This window comes from Gordionus sp. m RMFG-2023, chromosome 2 (assembly GCF_954871325.1).
Source record: "Gordionus sp. m RMFG-2023 chromosome 2, tfGorSpeb1-WG-v2, whole genome shotgun sequence".
In the NCBI taxonomy this organism is placed as follows: Eukaryota; Metazoa; Nematomorpha; class Gordioida; order Chordodea; family Parachordodidae; genus Gordionus; species Gordionus sp. m RMFG-2023.
The window spans coordinates 23,328,691-23,353,833 of NC_088776.1; the positions used below are offsets into that span (position 1 = coordinate 23,328,691).

The window sequence follows — 25,143 nt, forward strand, 5'->3', positions numbered from 1 at the left end:
GCTAGAACATTATAAGTGTTAATGACATTATACAAGTTACAATTTATTTCGAGAAAATTTCTGATTCATTTATCATCAAATAAAGGTAAAATTTATTATTCATCCATCATTGAATAAAGAAGAAAATTCTTATTCCCTTTTCATTCTTGACGGGCTATCAAAATCTGTATATTAAATGTATGTGCTGGATCTATCTATTATAATAATCCTTAAATATCCTTTTGACAACAATTATTGAATCTGCCATCTGAGGGTTTTTCCAAAATAAAAATCGTTTATTAAAGAAGATAATTCTGATTCCACGTCATTCTTGACGGGTTATCATCTAGTATATTATATTTTACATTCTTCAAAAGTGTTCATAATATGATCAATTAATAATTACAAAAAATATATATATACCTTTTTACCTAGCGAACTATTTATATATATTTCAAAAATGTGTTCTTTTTAACAAAAATGTATAAGTAAGTTTTTACACACGAGAATGGATAGAAAATTAGAATCGGCGCTTGATTTAATGAGAAGATTACCGCCTCAACAAGTCGAAAAAAATTTATCCGATCTTATTGATTTAGTATAAAATATTAAACGTTAAGCCATGTTATTACTTATTTCAAAGGTCCCCCATCTATGTGAAGAACTTCTATCATCTGTTGATCAACCATTAAAAATAGCTAAAGATCCTACATCAGGAAAAGAATTTTTGCTTTGTGATTATAATAGGGATGGAGACTCTTATAGGTTAAATTTTTTTTAAAAAAATGAATAATTTAATTATTTTTATAGTGATTAAAGGATCAATATAATATATATTAAATTAAAACATTAATAAAATTGAAATAATCATTAGTGCTGTTAAAGTTTTTTTTGAAAACAAGTTACATCGTTAAAAAATAACAAGTTAAGTTTTTTCAAAGTAATTATTTATATTTATAAATTATTTATATAACTAACCATTTTTGATAAAGTTTTTTTTATTATACAAGCTAATTTGCAATTTACTATCAATGGAACTTAAATAAAAATTTAAATTTTTTAATTTTCTATAGTAAAGCTAAGATGGGGTCTTTTTCTCTCGCCAACTTATTACATATATCAAAAGGGTTTGTAGATCCCAAGTTAAAATTTTGCACACATCTTACAACATTTTAATAGTGAGAGCTAATATATTTCATGCAAAACTCAAACAATCCATTTTAAATGGTATTGTATAAATTGATTAATTACTAAGCATCTTTTAATCACTATAAACTTGAAATATTTATAATTTGTTATAAAAAAATTAATAATGGGGAATTATTTATCTTCTATACAAAATTTATATTGTAAAATATGACTCATGAAGTAAGGTGTTAAAATGAAACATTAAAAAGACTAATCATATAATATGAAATCTATGAAATTTTGCAGATATTAACCTTAGGCGTATAGAAAAACTCGTAAAAAATTATGCTAAAATATTTGTACAATTTATTTTTAAATGGTAAATGAGGTGTAACACTCAATCTAACTATATTACAATATAATATTCATAGTTGCTAAAAGATACTTTTTAAATGGATCAGATACAGATACATAGTCTAAAAATTTATCTAGATACAGCTTCTAAAAAGTTATCTTGATACAGATACAATTTAAAATGTATCTAGGTATAGATACATTTTTTATTATACTCTTAGATAAGGTTCGAATAAACCTAAATTAGGATTCTATTGTGAAAATTCATGAAATGATCTAAAAAATTTATTGACTCGATATCACATTTATCAAAATATAACTAAAATAATGATTTTATTAATATAATATATGATTAATATAAATAATTTGTATATATCATTAATAAAATAATATAATATATGATAAATGTTTATAAATAATTATTAGATTTCAGTAATAAAATATTTTCAAAATTTTGGTTTAAGACATCTTTGTTTATATGTAAAGACATTTTTAGCTATACTAAAAAGTCTTTCAACAAGGGCACTGGAAGGGATTGTGGTGTTATATTTAATGTTTAACATTTTTATATCAGTATATTGTTTAAAAATACTGAAATCTTGGCATTCATTTTTGAAAAAACTATTTAAAATTTGTTGATTAAGAATTTAAATCATTAACAATCATATCTCCTGCTGTGGTATACTGAAAAAAATTGGATATTAAATTATTGATTTTTTTTCCACAGGTTAATTTGCACTCATTTGAAGACTTTGATGATTCCTCAATCTTTGTATTAATTGTTTTTTTTTTATTAAAATTTTCATCCATTTGCAACCATGTTTAATCTAGTTTAAAAAAAGGATGAAGCATAGTTGCCAAAATATTTTCATCTTCAAAAATTGTCCCAATAAACCTAGAATTATTAAATACTGATTAATTTATTATTAATTTACATATCTTCAATTCCTTTAAGTAAGGCATTTAAGAGTGGTAAACAAAATTTCAGGTTCATTTGTTTAAAATTTTTCAATTTAATAATGAGCTGGGAAATATGTTTACCGGCGATAGGCACTCCAACAATCTGCTGTTGTGCATATTATTAACGATGGTTCTATTAGACTTTTAATGATTTCTTTCTTTTCATTCTCCCATCTTTGGGAAATTCTAGCAACCACTGTCTGTCTGCAAATTATATTTTTTTGTGGAGCTAATGTTTTGATCATTTCTATAAATGATGGATTTGCAACTATTGAAAATGGCTGAATGCTATCTATAATAAAATCAGATATTAAATAATCTAAAATGGTTTGGGTTAAAGTCTGAGGTCTCTTGAAAAAAAATCAATAGACAATGAGCCCAGTTCAATATTTTCTTTAATAGATTTTTTCCCCTTCCCCTTTTTTATTTGGATTAAGAGTGTTTGATGTTTTCTCTTAAAATTTAAAATGTAAACATTTATTTAGTATCTATACCCTTAAATGTTTTACAATGTTGCAAGTTGAGGTAATGCCAACTGAAATTTTCATATTTTTTGGACATGGCAAACATTTTACTAACAGATTTGTTTTCTTTATTTTGAGATATGATTTTAAAATAATATGGTCTATAAATTGGCCATGGAATGTCGTCATTTTCGTCATCAATATTAATCTTAAAAATTAATATAATAGAATAAAATAAAATACCAATTCCATTGCAATTAAAAATTGCAAATTCATTGAGATGGATTGTAATATCAGAATTTGCTTGTTATTGATAACTTGGACATAATATTTAATTAATATTTATATATTCTTTTTTATATATAAGTTTTAATATTTTACATATATATATATATAATTTTTTAATATATATATTAATATTAATTTATATTCTCATATGAAATAAAATAAATTTTACACTCAAGTATTTTTATTTATTATATAAAAAAACATTAAATAAAAGTATATCAAAATGTATCTTAAAAAGTATCTAAAAACAGATACAGATACCTCTAAAATAATATCTAGATACAGATACTTTAATAAAAAATCTATCTAGATACAGATACCACATTTTTAAGTATCTAGATACTTTAGCAACTCTGATTATATTTAATTTCATGAGGATTTATGTTTATATTTTTTTATTATACCCCACTCAGACCTGAAACAAAATGACAATTTTTTTTTCAAAAAAATTGATAAAATTGTCAGAAGGTACATTCTAAAATAGATTTTTAATGATTTATTTAAATGATATATAGAAAACATTATATGAGGTATATCATATATGATATTATGTGAGTTACAATTTTTTAATTATGAAAATAAAAAAAAAACAATTTGATTATTTATTATTATATTAATACATAAAAAATATCTCAATATTTACATTTAATAAATGGTTATTTATTACAAGTTTTGAGTCTGCTTTGGGTCTGGTCATTTAATCCACTACTATGGTAAATGAAGATTCTTACCTTTCCTATAAGGCAGGTTAGATATTACAACCACTGTTCTCCTTTTAGGTTTATCTTACCATCACTCTATGAATGTCAAGAATATTATCATGAATTTAACTGATAAAAATCCATATATCCTTTGCCTCGGTTCTTTTTATACTATAGCCACACTGCCTCCTCCAAAAAATCAATGATGTAATTAATAACTGAATATTCCATATTTTTATTTTATTCTTGATAACCATATTATCATATTTTAAGATACAATATTGATAATTGACCATAATATAACTTTTCATTTAACCATTGCTGACAAAATCAATTGGTTCTAATACATAAATAATAGAGATCATGTATACTGGCCTATTATCAAACCATTTGTTGATGCAGATATCATTATCTGATTTACATCAATTAAACCACATTCCTTACTCAGAGATAGGTCAATTGAGAATACTACTTCTGTAAGAAGTTTAGATACCTTTAACAGACCTGGTCCTGACATTTCTTAAATCATTCTATTAATTAATAACTATTAAAATATCTATCAAAAAATATGAAAGTATTAAATGTAAAATCACATAATCTTAAAACTATTCTACCTCCAACATCAATTTTATCAGGAGTTGGATATTGAATAGATTCAGTAAAATTTCCATTTCCTTCATACATCATAAAATCTAAAAGGATACCTTTCTCTTGTCCTATTTAAAGTTTCATATATTAGTTATATGCCTTACAGTTTGATAAATTAGTTCCATAAAATATTTGCTAAAATATTCTGACAAGCATTGGAATATTCTTAATTATACACTGACATATCCTTGAATCTAGAAATAAAATATAATCAATCAATCTTATAATAAAAATTAACTCTGAAGTATGTCTCCAAACCTTTTGCTGAAAAAATGACAAAGGAAATTTATCATCATTATCATATTCTGAATATATTGCTGAAAATTTCTTTTCTATCTAATATTAAGATCTATAACATAAAATCAATACATAAAGACATAAAGATTTTAATTATTTAAGCAAAAATATAAATAATTATTTATTTTTTATATTATTTAACTTTTTGAATTTTGACTTGACATGATTTTTCGAAATATTGGTATAATAAATTTGTGTAAAAAAACATGCTATTTGGGTATTTATAAAATATGATATATAGAAAGATTCATATATTTTTATGATACATTGGTATTTATTTTTATGTACAATTATTTTTTTAAAATATTTTTAAATTTATTTAAGTATCATAGGTAATACACCAGGAGTGAATGGGATACTTTAACAATTAACTCTTTTCAAAATTGGTATCAAACAAAAGGTCATACTCCAGACTGGGCAAATGACATTTTTAAATTAGTAGGTCAGGATGAGCAAAAAATTTTTGGGTTGGTCTGGGAAATTCATGCAAAAAATAACAATCCAGGCACGACAATTCATACATAAAAAAATTGGCTCAGGCCATTCAAATCTCTGATAATTTTATTAATATTCTTTGAAATAACAAACAATTTTTTGAGTGATATTTTTATTGAAATAACCTTTATAGAAGATGCATTAGAAATAACAAATTAAGTGGCATTATTTTAATTGAACACAATTAAGAGAGGAATGAGTTAATAAGGCAAGGGAAATTTGATTTAATGACCTGGATTGCAAATTTTTGATAAAGATAAAATTCTTCTTTTTGGTCTTCTCTTTTTGCCAAAATTAGTTGACCCAGTTTTTTGATAAGGTTTTGAGATTGAAGATCTAAAGTTGTAAGAGTGGTCATGATTATTGGAACAAAATAATATTGATCAGATATGTCCACATTTCTTTTCATTCTAAGAACTGCTTGACTAAGTTAACATTTTAATTCCCAGACTTGCCTTAAAATCAATAAAATATCTTGCTGTCCTATAATTTTTTCATTATAATTTTTTTTAATTTTGTGAGTCAGGGTTTTGACTTCTAATCTTTATTGTTAATTTGTAATTGAATAATATCATAAATAACTTGTTAAATTTTTCATGAATATACTATCTATTTTATAAATTTTGTATTTTAAAATACAATGAAATAAGTATATTATGGCATTAATAAAATATAAGTTAAAATTTAAAAAATATATTAAAATTTAATTCCAAGACTTGCCTTAAAATCAATAAAATATCATGCTGTCCTATAATTTTTTAAGGAATAGGGATTAAAATTTTAATTAATTTTTTGAATTTTATGCTTATATTTTATTAATGCCATAATATACTTATTTGTTATTTCTTTGTATTTTAAAATACAAAATTTATAAAATAGATATTATATTCAAGAAAAATTTAACAAGTTTTTTATGATATGATCCAATTATAAATTAACAATAAAGATTAGAAGTCAAAACCTTGACTCACAAAATTAAAAAATTATAATAGGAAATAAATTTAATGGGTCAGGCCAACTACTTGTTGCATAACAAATAATTAAAATTTTAATATTTTTTTTTGAATTTCAAGAGAAAATTTTGTTATTTGTAAATAATATGCCTATTTTTCTGTATTTTATAAACTGACTAGCTAAAATTCTAATCTATAAATAATATTGCAAATTTACAAAAAATTAATTAATTTATTTATACATTTTTTTATGATATTGGAATTCATCAATTTGTATTTGTTATCTTTGTCAATCAATTTAAATTATAATTTTTTTTAAATATACAATATAAAAAATGTATAAATATCATCAAAAAATTTTAAAACTTTAATTAATTAATTAATTTAATGAAATATCAAAATTGATTTATAAAATGGTTGTTGTAGAAATAGCCATAGAGGAGAGATATAACCTTAATTTACATTGAGAAACAATTAGATTATATAAATATGATTGTGTAAAATTTGTACAATAATTAGGCTTTTGTAAAATTTTAACAGGCTGGGCCAATTTCTTGTAAAATTTTAATGAACTGGTTGAACTCAGATAGGCTGGACAAACATTATAATAATTGACTGGGCAACTTGTGCAAAAAATATTAACCAGCTGAAATGGGTCTAGCCTTTTAGTTCTCTGATTTGGACCTTTATTTTAAATTTTTTTTAGGACTAGACTTGCTCTATAAATAGTTTTTTCCTTATGTTTTATGAATATTCTGTTCAAGTATAAATATAAAATTGTTTATTATCCTCACAGCATATAATTTTTCTTATTTAATTGAAATATGCTTTTTTGACAGATTAAAAAAATAAGATTGTATTTCACTTATTTCTAATATAAAATTTTGGAGCATATTAGACTTATATCATTGAAAAAAATTATTAAATTGCTAAGACAAAATTTTTTATTTTTTTTCTCAAATCATGATGGACATGACTTATATCATTGAAAAAAATTATTAAATTGCTAAGACAAAATTTTTTATTTTTTTTCTCAAATCATGATGGACATAATACAGTCAATTAAATAATTAATCAGACGCTATCACAATTTTAATAAATTTTTGTTAATATTTAAAGTAAATAATTACAGCTATTTTTTTTATGTAACTAGTTACCTTAACAACACTAATCATATTGCGTAATTCAGGAAAATGATATATAATAATTAAGATTTTATAAGGATTTTATTCTTTATAACAATTATTATGAAACTTATTTAGCTATTGATCATTTTTTATTAATTTATCTACACCTTTTGTTTAGATTATATTTAAAAAAATTTAATATTGATTATTAGAAATATAATCAAAATAAAAAATGGTTAATATATTGTCGATTTTACAAATTTATTATGTCGATTTTACAAATTTATTATGTCGATTTTACAAATTTATTATTAAATCGTATTGATTTTTGAAGATCTCCTTGGTCTAATACATATACTCCTGCATTGGCTGATGGAACCTTACCATCTGATAAACTAAGAGAACTTGAAATTGTTGCAAATCAAGCTTTTGAAGTTTATAAGGAAATGTTAGTATACTTTTTTTCAAAATTTTTATTAAAAATAAAATAAATATAAAAACATTATATATATTATATTATTAGGTATTTTGATGGAGGCATATCATCTGTTTATTTATGGGAACTTGAATCTCAATCTTTTGCAGGTGCCATACTAATAAAAAAAACAGGAACTAATTTCCAACATAATATGGGATGCTGGGACTCAATTCATGTTATAGAAATACAGGTACACTAGTTGATAATTATTTTTAAATAATCAATATCCTTGGTATATGATGACTTTATTTTACCTCATTTTCCAATTTTACAGGAAAGCGAGTCGAGTAGTATTGAGAATGGTGATTATTTAACTGTTATATTGTTTCTTTGAATAATGGTAACCTTAATTTTTTTAAAGTAACAGCCTAACCTTGCTTTCCTTTTGGTTTAATATTTTTTAAATTTTGTTTGAGTAATACCGAAGCAGTCCTCAGATATAAAGTTTACCTAATTTGTAATTAGAACAAAATATTTTGGCGAAATCTATGTCTCTACAAATTTATTATATAAAGGATATTTTCTTATTATATTATAGGGAATTCATCAAAATGGATATCAAATCACATTACATACGTTTAATACATTTAATTTTAAGTTGTCTACTTTGATGTTTAAGATATAAAAGGTTATATAAGAATAAAATAAAATTTTATTTTAACAAAATGAAAAAATTAAAAGATAATTTAATTTAACAATAATAAGTTTATATATCTATTTTAAGTACATTTACGATAATCAATCAATTATTAAAAATTCTATCCTTAAACAAAATACAATTTATTTAAAGTTAATACATTACTCTCCCCACTAAAATTTTTTTTGTCATGATGACATAGCAAGGTATTCGTAACTCTTTTTTTAACAGTTGTATTTCCATTATGTTCTACATAGTCCAAATCTTCCGTCATTGTTATAGGTATTTATTTCCTTATTGTACATGAGCATCCCTCAGTTGGTCGGCATGCTTGTTTTTTACAATACACTCAGACTCAATATAATACAATATCACACTTTACCGTTGAACCACTGTATGCCATCCCACAGTCCTTTGGTTTTCTACCCAAACCTTTTGCTTCTCTTCAAATTCACCGGGCTCAACGTTCCTATCATAATATTTTTGTTTCCATAATATATTTTCAGTCTTTTCTCTCGTAGATAGTTTCCACAGATTTAACCTCATCCTGAGCAGCCTTCAAAACATTTCAGTAGGAGATTTACCGGTAGTTGTCTTAAGTAGTATTTCGGTGAGTAATTAAAACATTCGCTAAATTTAACTGGTCCGGAGTCCCACATCTCCTTCAAGCATAGAAACGCTTTTTTATCGTACGTATATAACGCTCAGCCAAACCATTCAATTTAAGGCTATATGGATCTATTTTATGTTGTTTTTAAAAAGAAACATTTTGAATTCAGATCTAGTAAAGTAAGTACCGTTATCTGAAACAATGTAACGAGATAACCCACATCTAGTGAAATAATTACGCAGATTATTTATTACCTCCGAATTAATATGTGTTAAAATTGCAACATCTACCCATTTGGTCAAAGCTTCTATGCAAATTAACCATAATTTTCCAGATTCGGGGCCTGTCAAATCAATGTGTCAATGTGTATTCGTTCCCAAGGTCGGGTAAGAATGTTCCAATTCTACAACGGCACTTCTCTGAATGCTGCAAGAGTTGTCAAGAAGGAAGACCGGGAAGAACTCTTCAACATCACTTTCAAGATTCATCCAAAAAACATAGTATCTATATAATGATTTCATCCCCACTATTCCAGGATGTCCTTGAAGAATAACATTCAAAATCTCCCTTTTTAGATTATCAGGGATAATAATCCTACCATTATAAAATAATAATCCTTTTTCGAACGAAATATTATCTTTAAGAAAAATAAATTTTCATAAAATCTCCAAATAATTATTTGTATTATCAATATACAATGATTTTTAATTAATTTATAATCTCTTTCATCATATTGTTATCAATGCTCGTTTCACTTGACTTTATTGCGAGTGAAAGATAATTTTTCCATTTAATTAATTTTTATTAATTCTTGATTTCACCTTCAAATTTTTTTGTAACATCATTGGTTTTTTCTTTCTACTTCCAAACAGGACAGAGCATCTGCATTTGTTTTGATTGCCAGGTCTATGAATTATCTCATAGCCGTAATTTAATAACTTCGCCGCCCACCATATTAAACGGTAATTTGTTATTTTAGTTAGGTCTCTTTTATCACATAAGATATATTTTAAAGGTTTATGATCCACTAATATAAAATGTCTTCCATAACAATATTGATGGAATTTCTCGATAGCGAACATGATCACCTCCCGATCAATGATGGAGTAATTCTTTTCAGCCACCGAAATGTCCTCGATGCGTAAGCAATTCCTGGCGAATAAGAAATCGGTGTGCAATAACATCTACACCATCTTTGGAAGCGTCACAAGAAATCACGACAAGAATATCGCCTGAATAAGGAATTATTGTATCCTCTTTTGATAATATATTTTTAACTTTATTAAATATTTCAATATATTAAACTGACCTATCAACTAACATTTTTACTCTTTAGTCTGTTTGAGGCGCACAAATAGAATGTAAATTTTATATATACGACTCATGGTAATTCACCATTTCAAGAAATGAACGTAAAACTTTCACATCTGACTGTGTTTTACAATTTTTTATGGCAATAATAATATCTTCTGTAGGGTGAATTCTGAATTCTCAAATAAGTAACTGACTTTTTTCTTCATTTTTAATTTTATCGGTCGTCGTTGTCAGTCCAGCCTTATCAAATCTTCTTAATACTTCTAAATTATCTACATGATCAAAATTATTCTCGCCCGCAATTCTTTCGTCGTCTAAAAATACACTAACCATAGGTATTTTCTTTAATAGGTTTTGCATAGAGCACTGAAATATTATCGGAGCCCTAGTCAACCCAAAAGGGATTCTTACATCTTGGTAATAACGGACATGAATCGGAATTACTAAAAGGTCCTCATTCTTGATTAACTCTGAATTGTAAAATGCATCCCTTAAATAGATTATGGAAAATATTTTGCCACCCTCGAACCTATTTGTCAGGTCGACGAAAATTGGTAGTAAATCGTTATCTATGGCCAAATATTTGTTGATTGTTAAATGAAAATCTCCGCATATCCGCACGGCACATGATTTCTTTATTAACCACTGTTGACTTAGCCCAAGTGATTGGAGTTGTTGTTGGGTCCACCTTTTCGATAGCGCCTTCGTTTAAAATTCTCTCCAACTCAGCTCAACGGTTTGACGCCGTGGAAATGGAACTCTTCTTGTTGGTAAAGCTATCGGTAGTGTTCAGTTATATGCGGATAACTGCTTGTTGGAGTATTATTTCTTTCTAATTTTTTTTAAGAAACTTGAGGAAATTTCGATGCAATACTATTTAAAGTGGGAACATTCATATATATTATTCCGAACTTCTTTCGGAAGCTTTATATCGAATTCTCTAAGAAAACATTCCAAAAATAAGGAAATCTCTTTTTTAACTACTCAAATAGGTAAAAATTTAGAAATGTTTTTGCTTCGACAGCTGTACATTTACCCATCTCTCGATTTTGATATTGTTATAACCACTAGTTTATACGCAGGCGATAGTGGTCTACCAATACGTCTCCAGGCAACTTCATCTATCACACTGCACGTAACACCGTATCGAATTCCATTGTAAACCATACACAATTATTCTTCGCATCAATGGTAGTTTTATTAGGAAACGACAGGCGAGGTGTCCGTGGTAGAATCAACATGAGTTCTATAATCTTTGCTATGTGTTTACCTTGCCGCATCGAAAGCATATGACTTGTTTTGGTAAGAAGTTAGGTTTAGAACTAGATTTATAATTATTAGGAATATAATTATTGATTGAATTTGTTGGCATTATTACTATTATTATTTATATTTATTACCGTTATTATAACTATTATTCCTAAAATACTTGTTTTTGAAACTTTGCGCCTGTTTATGTTTAATGATTTTGTTATCTTCTACCTGAGTTTCCTTTTCCAAGGAAGAAAGCGCGATCGCTAAACGCACAGTATCTCTTCAAAAGTGATGTAGCCTTCGGTATATGTTTACCGAAGATCTTTATCCAACTCGGGAAGATCTACTTCTAAGATAAAAATATCTCTTAAAAGTTCATCAATAGGCAATTATTACAGAGTGAGGAAATACTTTTTTTGATCGAAAAATCTATAATAGTTTCTCCGCCTTTTTTTAAGGATAAAAATTATTTCGATGCAGGAAAATACTAGAGATATCCTTATATATTTTCTCCAAACTATCAAGTAAAGTTAATTGGATAATGGAAATTTTTTATTTTAATTAAGTTATCCGTACCGCTTGTAACAAATATATTTTTTTAATTATGATCGACAATATTTTTTACTTTAATCATGAATTCTAAATTATGTATATAGTCATGAATATCTTTCGATTTAAAGAATTCTGGAATATGGAATTGACTAGATGTTAATGTTTCTTCGTTTTTCTTTTAAACTATCTTCGAGTTTTCGTTAGACATAGTATAATATCCTTCGTCACTTTTTAATACGTCTCTTAAACTTAATCGTAGCCAATGTGGTGAAGATTAGGAAGGTTTCGAACTCAACCGCCAAACTGGAATGAACCGTTAAAATTTTCTGAACCGTAACCACCTTTATAAAGAAAATATAAAAAGAGCTAACCAAACTGTTTTAAATATTTTAAATCGGTTCAAAACGGTTTTAAAAAAATTATTAATTTTAAATTATTAACCTAAATTTGAATTTTCCTTGGGGGCAATTTTTAAATTCGTGATTTCTTTTCAAATTTTAATAGAGATTAGGCAAATTATCAGTTAATTAGATAAGATATAATCTAAAAAGAGATTGCCAAAAAACATTTTTCTAAAACTTGGAACTTTACAAAATTTAAATAATCATAATATTGAAATTCTAGATACTACGCCTACGTGTTCACATTCGAAAGATAATTTAGATGTTGATTTTGAAGATTTATTAAAATCGCATTAAAGCCTTAATAAGAATAATTCTCAGGGCATAGAAAATTATTATAAATGTATAGAAATAGAATATAAAATTCGGTCATCTGATAATATATAGAGATTAGAAAAAGATACTAATCTTTTGAACTATTGGGAAAATGTAAAGAACAGCATGTCATAACTTTATAAGTTAGCTATAACTGTGCTAGCAGTTCCAGCTACGCAGGTATCCTTAGAAAGAGCATTTTTTTTAGCTTTAGATTATGCTCTCTGCTCAGAGAACTAAATTAAATCCTGAAATATTAGAAAATATTTTAATCCGTTCTAATTCTCTTATTAAACATAAATAGTATAAATTTCATTATATTTATGCGTTATTTTATTCTTCATTGTATTTGTGCATGTTTGTTAATCTTCTTTATTTATGAAATAAATAAAAATTAATTTGTCTAATGTATATTTACTAAGTTTAATAAAAATATCTATTAGATTATCATGGTTAAAATAAATAAGAAATTATAAAAATATAAATTAAAAAGATTTTTCTCTAAGATTAATATATATGGTTATAAAAACCGGAACAAACCGAAAAGAACCGTTATAAACGGAACCGATATGAATTTTTTCAAAAAACCGAAATGGAACAAAACCTATAAATTTTAAACTAAAAACCGAAACGAACCGAACCGCTATACTTAACGGTTCGAAACCCTGATCAAAAGATAATTTAAATTTATCAATAATATTTATATCTTCATCGAAAGTACATTTAGGATAATCAATCAATTAGCATAAATTGTATCCTTAAACAAAATACAATTTATTTAAAGTTATTACATTACACCTACTAATCTAAAATATGTAGAAGGTTTATTAGATTTTTAATATATATAATCACTAATAACAAAACATCCTTTTCTAAGAAATAATTAAAAAAATTCATTGAATCTTTTTTATTCAAATTAAATTATTGAAAAACGAATGAAAGATTTATAATTCCCAGTATTACTTGTTTCCCTTTTTCTAAACATTACCTTCATATATTACCAATATATGGTAAAATTATCAAATTTTTTTTTACCAATCCAATATTTTTTCATTTTTACCCAAAACCTTTCTGATAATGCCGAATCAATATTGGGTGATCAGGTCAAATAGAGATTTAATTTATACATGCTGTTGTAATAATAGCATACATGATATATTTTAATGTGTTACTTAGGAAAAACCAAAGCTTCAATCAGCTAAATATAAACTCACTTCTACTGTGATGCTATGGCTTCAAACAAGTAAGGAGGATAGTGGAACTGTAATCTTAGGAGGCAGTTTAACTAGACAGGTTATATATTATAAAAACCTATTTGCATATTTTTTCTTCATTTGATTATATTTACAATATGATATACCTTGTTATTTATTAGATGGAAAGTGATGCTCCTGTACCGGATTATACCTATCATATTGTTAACATGGGCAGGATAATTGAAGTTATTCATTAATATCATATATATTTTTTATAAATAAAGTATAACCTCGTTATAGTAAACTCGCTGACGACTTTGCCATTAAAATTTTTTATAGTTTTATTTTATTTATTTAAAATTTATAAATATCAAAAGATTAAGATACATTTAGCATCCACACTATTTTTATAAAATTAGTAATTGAAATAACAAGAGATTTAAGAAGAAATATAAGTAACTAACTGCATTTTTTTAAATATATTTGATTTGAAAATCGATATATTTTTTTAATTATCTTTGACCATTTTAATAATTTTATCATTTTGTTGTAGATTCATTTATATATTATATATATATATATGGATCTTATTTATATTAGACTTTAATTATTATTACGAAAATAAAATTTTATTATATATCGGTATTTCAAACCAAAGCTCTCTTATTTCAATTTTTTTTTGACCCGGCCCCTAATTTTTATTAACTTTTAGTTTGGCCTTAAAATTTAATTTTTGGCCAGGCCCAAAATTTTTAATTGAAAAATATAAATTAAACGCATTTTTATGAATGTTAAATAAAATAAAAACACCTTATACAAAAGCGAAAACACCTTATACAAAAGCGAAAACATTTATATTTTATTTTTTATCCTGTGCCCTGCCCGAATCTTTTTAATCCCGACACGGGGCTGACTATGTTTAAAAAATATTTAACGAACGATATATTATATAATAAATGTTGAATACTATACAAAAAATCTAAAAACGGCAATGATAAAAAGAAGTAAGTAGATAATTTTTTAAATAGCAGGCAGAGAGGAGTTTACTTCTTTTTTTCTTAAATCCTGCTTAATACCCTTTGAGATTAGTAGAACTAGACACTAATATTATATATTTAACAAAAATACTACCTTGCTATTTTGTTTCTTGTAATATTTTTGATTTTTTTATCTCGCTAAAATTGAAATTTCCGTGTTTTTTCTCTGCTCATTATTATCCCTTATATTTTTGGATGCGCAATGGTTTATTAAGCAATTATATATTTTTTAGTTTACATATCACTTGTTCGACGCTTAAATCCCCAAAACTAAGAAAGGTATCCAAGCTAGAGATCTGCAAAGTTAGGCCCGGCCCGAATTTGGCCCGGCTCGAACGGGCTTCGGGTCGGGCTCGGGCCTAATTATATTTAAAATAATCAGGTTCTGGCCGGGCCAGGCCTAATATTTTTAAAAAAATTTCGGGTTCGGAGCTGGCATAACTTTTTAAAAAAAATTTCGCGCCGGTCTTGAAAAATTAGGCCCGATGCAGATCACTAAAGCATTCTCATTCTATTGGATCCTCTCATGCTTTATATAATAATTTTTTGAACGGCTTTTTTCGGTTATGAAGGAAAAACAATATGAGAAATTGAAATGCGCAAAAACATTCTTTTTTATGAAAATTTAAAATTTTGTGATAATTAAAAACACCCCCATCATAGTGGTTGTATTTTCATACTTAAAGGTGTGTATCCCTCATTATGAAGCAATTGCTTTAATTCCTCCCCCCCCCCTGTTTTAGGAGCCACTGCTACTCGCCGTTTATATAAGTTACATATTTAAATAAATTTGCTTGTTCTTAATTAAATTAGTTAATTTTAGAAGTGTACCGACTACCGATATCACTTTTTGGAGGCCGATCCGATATTCTCGATATTAAATTGATATCCAATTACCCATCCTATATCATATCTAATTTTGTATTCTGTAAAGATACAACGGTTTTAATTTTTAATATACTTTTTATTAGTATAACAATAATTTAACTATATCACAACTCAGGCGCGTAACCAATGGGGGGTAAAGGGGGAATTTCCCCCCCCCATCGCAAATTTGACTATTTTCATAAATATCATTTTAAGCTAATAAAAATTTTACCCCCACCCCTCAGACCCCCCCCCCCACAAATCAAAATTTTACAAATATTTGAATATCAATTTTCCAACATATTATTCAAAAATATTAATAAAATGTAAAAATATTTAGTCAAAGAGATTGAAATCAAACGATAATTTATAAATAAGGCTGAGCATGAAAAAAAGTAATGTGTCGTTAGCAGCGATATCATTTTTGAATTCAATTGATCAATCAGAGTTTATCATTGCTGCTAGTTGCATCAATAAATTATTTTTAGCTCACTACTTTGTAGAAATTTACAAAAACCAAATTTAGATTTGGTTCAAGTTATTGATTTGGCGGAAAATATACATGAACAGGTAGATACAATAAGAATGAATGTAGATAAATATTTTCATAATATTTATCTAGACGTTGAATCGAAGACTAAATTTTATGATATAATACTAATTAAACCTCGTCTAGCACCTAGGCCATTTTTGAGATGAAAATAAATATTGGCTCAACTGAAGAATATTCTAAAATATCCATTTTCATCCCATTCTTAGATACTTTTTTATAGCAAATAAAAGTACGGGTTTTAGATAAAAAAACAAGTCTTTAGCAATCTTCAAGTTTTATTACCCAAAGATCCTTCTTCATTTTCTAATGCCACTATTGGTAAAATTAAATATTTAGAAAAATTTTATTCCTATGAGATTGATACTGAAATAAATTTAATCAGTGAATTCGAATTGTGGTATAAATATTTGTTTAGCTTTTTTACCTGAGCATGCTATTGATGCGCTCAATCGGTGTAAAGAAACCATGGCTCAATTTCCTAATATTTCGAAGTTGTTTTATATTCTTGCATGTTTGCCTATTACAACATGTACGAATGAAAGGACTTTTTCCAACTTGAGAAGGTTGAAAACATATTTACGAAGTACTGAATCTCGGCTAAATGGGTTAGCTCTGCTAAATATACACAGAGATTTGGTTCCAAAGACAAACGAAATAATTAAAAATCTTGTATTTGATAAGAAGTTAAAAAAAACTTGTTAATTTAATTATTTTCTAGTCAATATTTTAAACTACTATTAGTATTTTCAATAAAAAAAATTATATTCTACTTATATTGTATGAGAATTTAAGCTGAGGCTAGTTTTTAAAGCAAATTTTATAAAAAAAATGACATTACACTTTATTTCAACTTTACATATAAATAAACCTTTACATTTAAAAAAAGTTTATTAAATATAATATACCTAACTTGAAATAATAAAAAAGAGGCTTGTAATATCCTATCCATAAGCACGAATTAGTAAATAATAGTTAAAAATAGAAATATAATTATTATTAAATTATTCATAATTTAATAGAATAGCTCCAAAAAAATTTTCCCCCCCTATAAGAAAATCCTGGATACGCACTGTCACAACTTATGTTATTTACATATATTATAATGATCAGTTATAGTTTATATTCAATTCAATTGCAATTCTAAAAGTATATAAAATATTTTTATTGTTAAATCACTTTTATATAATAAGTAATAACATTAATCTATATACATATTAAGTAATAAACAATTATATTATGAAATTTGAAATAAATATTTATTTAACATTAATATAGCGAAGATTTCTTTTTAGGAATACCAAAATTTCCAATTTATCAGAGGTCAGCCTACAGCATTGGCGTACGCAGCGGGAGGGGGGACAGGGGGACAAATACCTCCCCCCCCCAAAGCCAAAAAATGAAGATGCCGGATATATTTTTCAAAAATATTTTTGTTTAGAATGTTGTGCAGATTTAATTTAAAACATTTCAATATTTTTTAATTCGTTTGTAAATAAGAATTTTAACTTGTAAAAATTGATAAGAATTTATAAATATGTTATTTTAACAACTTTTTACAAGTCAAATAATTTTATTTTCAAATAAATTAATAAATATGGAAATGTTTTGAATTAAATTTACATAGTACTATATTAATTTATATTTGTATATTTATTCCTATCTCATATTAAATATATATTTAATTACATTTATTATCACATTCATCACTAAGTTTATCAATTAATTTCGATTTAAAGTTCTCCGACGTAATATTATCTTATTATTTTCAAATTTTTAGTGGCGTAATATTTATCTACCATTTTTAAATTTCTAGTCAAATAATAATTATTCTGAAATTGTCCAACAGGGAGAAAGAAATTGCAACCTTGTCCTACGAGATAGAGTCTCCACCATCAAAGCAGTAACAGCTTTTATGGAGTTAGAAGAGCCGATTATTTGCTATTACTGACATATCACAATGGCCTGAAAGAAATTTTTCCTTAGAAGCAAGAAAATTATTGGATTCAATGCTTATTCCAAATTTTTTTTCTCATTAGAATGTACAACTATTTTATGTATTACTTTTCAAAAACATGATAACTTGATTAAGAAGATGAGAATAGCGGAGAGCATTTTATTAGAATTCAAGGAAATTAGGGCTAATGTTTATGAAGAATTTCATATTTTATGTGTTACTGTTAAGTCAAAAGCAGAGGTTTACGTGTTTAATATTTGTCTCACTCGACTTGCAGCAAGGCAAGCTCATAGTTAAAACATTAATATAGGATCAGTAGAAGAGTATATCTTAGATACAAATACATTTATAAACCAAATAAATGAATGGTTTTTAATTCATTATGCAGCACTTACCAATCTGCAAATATTATTTTCATAAAAGCCTTTCCAACCTTTTTCAGATGGTGATAGAAAAAAAATATTTGTTGGATTTTTATCATGAAGATGTTAAAGTATCTTATGATGCCTTATTAACTGATTAACTATGTTTATAAGATTAACTATGGTTGATACAGTCCCAAAAAATGCTATGGATGCTCTGCATTATTTTAAACACATTTTAGATTATATTCCCAATGTATTAAAAGGGTTTTAGCAACTCTTCCCAATAGTAAACTAATGAGAGAACATTCTCTTTTTTAAGAAGAATAACAGAGCCCTGCAAAGGTACCATTTGCAGGGCACGACCCGGATTTTTTTAAAGATTTTTACGGCTAAGCTCAATTTTCAGGCCCGACCCGGCCTTTTTTAAAATAAAATTTTCAGGCCCGACCTGGATTTTTTAAAAATAAATTATTATTTTTGATTTTTATAGCTAATAATAACGATTTCAAATATAGGCTGTTTTAAAATATACAGTCCGGCTTGGATATTTTTTTAAAAAAATTTTCAGGCCCGGCCTAGATGTTTTTTTTTTAAAATTCAGGCTCAGCCCTGGTGTTTTTTTTTAAAAATTTCGGACCCGGCAATACGATCCGGCTTGGGGGCCGGGCCTGCAGGTCTCTGAAAAACATACCAAGAAGTACAACTTTTGAAAGTAGATTGAAAGGTTTGGATCTTTTGAATATTCATATGCATTTGACAACAAGCAAGGATGAGATAATTGAAAAAATAGCTCAATCCCAACGAAGATTGGATTTTACATTGTAAATTATAACATACAAAATACAATTATTCCTTAAGCTTTTTGTGTATTAATTTATATTTCTAACATTTAAATTTTTTATACTTTATATATAAATTTTAAAGCTCAAAAAATTCAAATTTCTATTTTGGGTCATTTAAGTGATTCTTTACATATAATTTTTTTATAATTCACATTAATTTAAAATTGTGTATAAGAAATAGTTATTAGTCCTAATAAATGTATGCTTGATATTTTTAAAAACAATAATATTTCTTAAAAAATTTTATTATCCCCCCCCTAGACCAAATTCCTGCGTACGCGCCTGGCCTACAGCGATGGTATGGTAACTATCAATATCACCAGCTTCACTAAAAACAGATTCTGAAGAGATTATTGCACACTTTTATAAACAGAATGCCCAAAAAAATAATAATATGGCAGAATGTTTATTAATTAATTATTTAATTTGATTTTATATATAAATAAATGATTTTAGATATAACTTTTTTTATAACATTTTATTTTTGTTAAAGACGCCATTTTATATCGGATCGGATCGGAAAATTTTATTTTATTGGCCGATAACCGATATTTAAAATGGGTGAAATATCGGCCCGATCCAATAAAAATATCGGTACATCCAAAGTTAATTTGTTTTTTTAATATATTTTTTTCTCTATCTTATTTTGTTTTATGTATAAATAACTATGCTTTAATTTTTACATGTTTCAACAGTATGAACAATTAAAATGAAGGTTTCTTTTATGATCCGGGCCTAATATAACGAAGTTATGCTTATAAATATTAAATTTTATAATTCTGAGGTATTAAAATATCAAACATTTCAAATATGATAACTTACATATTATACATAGAAAGGCTGCATACGTAACGTTTAAAAAATGATTATTTATTTTAATTATTTAACATTCTAATCCAAGGAAATGGAAAATAAAATTAGAAATACTTTGAACGAAGTTTATTTTGGTAAAACTATGGATATCGTAAATGCGCTTAGAAATGTCAACAAAATCGCAATCGAAAAAGATAAAGAAGCCTTGAGGGATGATCTGACTTCCGCTATTAAAAAACGAGAAGCTTTATGAACTCTATATACATACATTAATTTTTTTTTACTTTTCCAACATAACTTTCAATTATTTTATATTTTTATAGTAGTATAATTGAAAACTTCCAGTTTTGTACTAATGTATAAATAAACCAAAGAATATAATAAAATGGTTTTTTTAAGTTCCAAGCGTCAATTTAGGCATAATTGGGGCACTTGAGCCATTCAATGGTAATCTTCAAATATTGCTTAAATTAACATAGAAACGCTCGGTCACTAGAACGCTCCAGTTTTAAATAATAAATTCGTTTTTCATATCTATAATCTTATAACCAATTTAACAATTTATTGTTGTTAATAGGAAATTGTTGTACAAATTACCTTTAAAGGCCATTATCGGTTTATTATGTTGAATCAGTATTTTTCAATAATTATTTGTTTAAACAAATATTGCATATATGTATTAATTTAATAAAATTTATTCTATTACGAATTAAAAATGGATTATAATGGTTAATATTTAATTATACTTAAAAAATAATATGACAAATATTAAATAAAGTTCTGGCATCGCATACCTTTTATAAGCTTAAATCCATTTGAGATATAACATATTAACTTAAAGCTCAAAATAGATATATGCAAACCACCTATTTACCTACACTGATTATAATCAGACACAGGTACAGACATTTCTAAAAATTTTGACATTTTTTTAATCAATTATCTCCGTTACAAGACATTCTCTCAAAAGAAAGAGCTAAATTTTAAATTACTATTTACACAAATAATATCATTTATGCGAAATTAAAAAAGTTTTTTTTATATAAGTCCGGCCTTTTAAAAAAAAATTAGGCTCCACAACCCTGCCCAAATTATTATATAATTTTTATGCCCGACCTGGCTTCGGGCCGACTTGTCGACTATACCCTTAAATTCTTTAGAAATATAAAGAGCAACATCAACTATTAGACTTATTCCGTTGAAATTCTATCCATTTATGTCCCAGGCCATAATTAATTGAACCAATCCCGACAGGACCGATCTTTTTCAGGACCACAGTTCAGACTAGTCTTTGGCCTGATCAGTCTTATTAATATTTAAGTTTGCTAATTTTTTGTATATTATTTTGTGTTATTTTTCTTAGTTATTTTAGTTTTTGTGAATTATATTAACGATGGTTAAGCAGTTTCACCTCCTATAGTATTATACTTTTTGACTTGTAAATAATCAATATGATGATGTGTAATTAGAAAAATTGAGAGAAAGGACAATTTTATAAGATTCCAAATGTTTAATTTATTCTTATTAATAAATCTTGTATTATTCTTGGGTTTGCACCAGCAGCAACATTAGGATCTAAAAAATATTAGTCTTATTGGCGGAGAAGGATAGTTCAAGCGGAGGGAGTCGATTTGTTTACCTTTAACAAGTTCTACAATTACTAATAACACTAGACACAGTTAATATTCGAATCCAATGCATGATTTATATTTTTTGAATATGAATAATTATATTCATATCCGATGATAACGAATTATTACCTATTTAATTGAATAACCACTTGTGTATTTATTAACATTAAAAAAATTTACAGGTGATCTATTATTCAAAAAAATAACCATCCTATTTTTAAAACGGTAAGAAATATGAATTGTTTTATTTTATTTTAAAGATCTTATTGAAAATGCAAATTTAGTTTTCTATCAAATTTCTAAGTGTGTAGATCTGTGGCGTAACTAATGGGTGTGATTCGGAGCCAAGATGATCATTCGAAAAATATTTAAACAATGCATTATTTAATGTATAATTTTTTTTGAATATAGTATCCTACCAAAAGCTGTTAAAGCATTTCCAAATAACTGAGGTTATAACAATTATTGAAACTAAAAACTCATCCAATTTTCACTCGCGAAGGCGTTAAACCTCTCTTTCTACAAGATTTAGCTACTCCTATCCTGAACACTCAATATTTGGATAAAATTAAACAAGATTATAAATGGGGACATACCAGAATTACATCTAGTTAAATCGACTTTAGCACTATTTACAATATCAATCACATGAAAATATTCATTTCATAGTTCAAAAAATATTTTCTAGTTTTTACCATCTACATCTTTTCATCTACAAGAAACCATCCCGTTCAATATTTGGCCCATATATTCAGCAGGGTGACCCTCTGGGCTCCATATTATTTTGTCTGGTAATTCACGAGTTGATAACGAAAATGAAAAATGATTGTTCGTTGCCCCTACCTCTATAATACATTGATTAAGAAGTCATCTCTGGCAATTCTAAAGAAGTAGAAAAGGCAATTAATATTATAAAGGATTCTGGCGATAATCTTGGCCTTGTAATTAACCAAAGTAAAACAGATGCGAAATCAATATGGTTTTTTATTTTAAAAATACCTCGTTAAAAAATTTATCACTTTGGGTTCTCATTGGTGAGGAGTCAATAAATTTCTTTGGCAATACAGATGATATTTTTAAAAATTTAAAATGAATCCTTCCTTGACTATTAGCTCACAAGGTTTTTTAAAATTAAGAATCTTTTTAATGTTCCTAAAATCCTTTAGTCAGTAAGATCGAGACCAATATTTTAATAGAAATCGTATTTAGTAAGATACGAGACCAGAATAAAAGCTATTATTGATTACTTAAACATCTAGTCTACTGACATAGCTTGGCATCAAGCCACACCCTTACATCCACTCATTGCGATCTTGGTTTAAGATCGCCAGTGTCTATCTCAATTCTTTCACTAGCCACCTACAAGTAGACAGTTATCGACCATCTATCAGTTCTCCATCCATTTTTAAATATAAATAGAACGGAATTGTCAAAATCTGCTGCAACCACAACCGAATTCCGATTTCTATAACCCAAGAAGATTAGGATTTATTAAAAACTATTGATTACCTTATTTCGAGTTTTTACTCTTTGGCTAGATCAACATTCAATGAACTTATCATGGATCTGGGATATGAATTTTTATAAGTTATTCGATCTAAGAATCTTAAATTCATCAAATTACATATTTGTATTAATTATCTGATCTACTTTAACAACATATGGGGATTTAGCTAAAATTTTTTGTTAAGATGTCGGCCGTCAAATCAGGAAAATTTTTTGGGAGACTCATGAAGTCTCTTACTTGCGACAAGGATAGCAATAACCATTTTTGGTCATGCGGCATCGGTTTAATTTTTAAGAAATATCGGCCGATCTATTTTTTAGAAGTCCAATATCGGCGCCGATCTGCTGATATTTAATATCTGTACAGTCTTTTAAAAAATAAAAATCTATTTTATATTTTATATACACATGAAATCAAAAGGTTTTCGGCAGATAATTTCTCAAATTTTTTTGATATGTCTAAAATATAAAAATTTTATAAAATATTATTTATCAAATAATACTTATCATTAAACTAATACTATAATTCTCCCACTTTTTAAAAAAGTAAATGGATTATCTTATAATACTCCTAAAAAATAAAACTTGAATATTATAGTTATGCTGTTGTCATCCTATTAGTTCAATGGATATGGAATAATTCATAAAAAAAAACTATAATTTAATGATCCCAAAATAACTAGGTATATTTTAGCATTTTTAATGATGGATAGTTCTGACTTAAATAATACTTTTGGCAGAAAAATATCATTATTTAGAAAAATGATTGGAAATGATTCCATAACTCGCATAATAATAGTAAAATAATGGCTACCCACACTTGAGAATAAATACCAAGAGATATTTTGAAAAATCTCCAAGTAAATTTATTTAAACACATTAGGTGCCTAAAAGTTTACCTCTATCAATCTATTAATTTCAAATGTTTTACCTAATCTAATTCAGGTACTTAGTTTACTAATGCCATCATTATTTAATACAACCAAGGAGATGGAACGGAACCGAAATGTTCCGTGAACGAAACTTTGAGAAAATTTATGGAACATTCCTTAAAAAATATATAAATTTCTTATATATTTCTATGGCTATGTCCAAAAATTAAAAAATATAAATAAATAAATTTTGAAGATATAACATAAGCTATTTTTAATGTAAAAATGTGTTCTAAGTCATTTTTCGTCTTTTACAAAAATTTATTATTTTTAAAAAATAATAGAAATTGCAATTTCAAATAATCATATATTCACATAATTTAAAAAAAAATATATTAAAACTTTTGAATAAAAATTTATTTATTTGGGTAATTTTTATGAAAAAACTCGTAAGTAATATAGAATGTTTTTTTCTATTTTATTCTCGTTTTTTTGTTTTTTTTGATTTTTTGGATTTTCTTTGTTTTTTTCGTTATTTTTTAAAAATAAAAA

At 26.1% G+C, this 25,143-nt stretch overlaps 1 protein-coding gene across 1 annotated transcript; it reads left to right on the forward strand.

The window, feature by feature from the left end:
* The first annotated feature begins 439 nt into the window (after positions 1–439).
* Positions 440–21,204, forward strand: LOC135923147 (F-actin-capping protein subunit beta-like). The gene is made up of 7 exons (XM_065457737.1): positions 440–577; positions 623–744; positions 7,729–7,842; positions 7,918–8,062; positions 14,132–14,248; positions 14,331–14,396; positions 20,671–21,204. The coding sequence occupies exons 1-7, from the start codon at positions 488–490 to the stop codon at positions 20,833–20,835; spliced, it is 819 nt and encodes a 272-aa protein (XP_065313809.1). The 5' UTR covers positions 440–487; the 3' UTR covers positions 20,836–21,204.
* Positions 21,205–25,143: the final 3,939 nt, after the last annotated feature.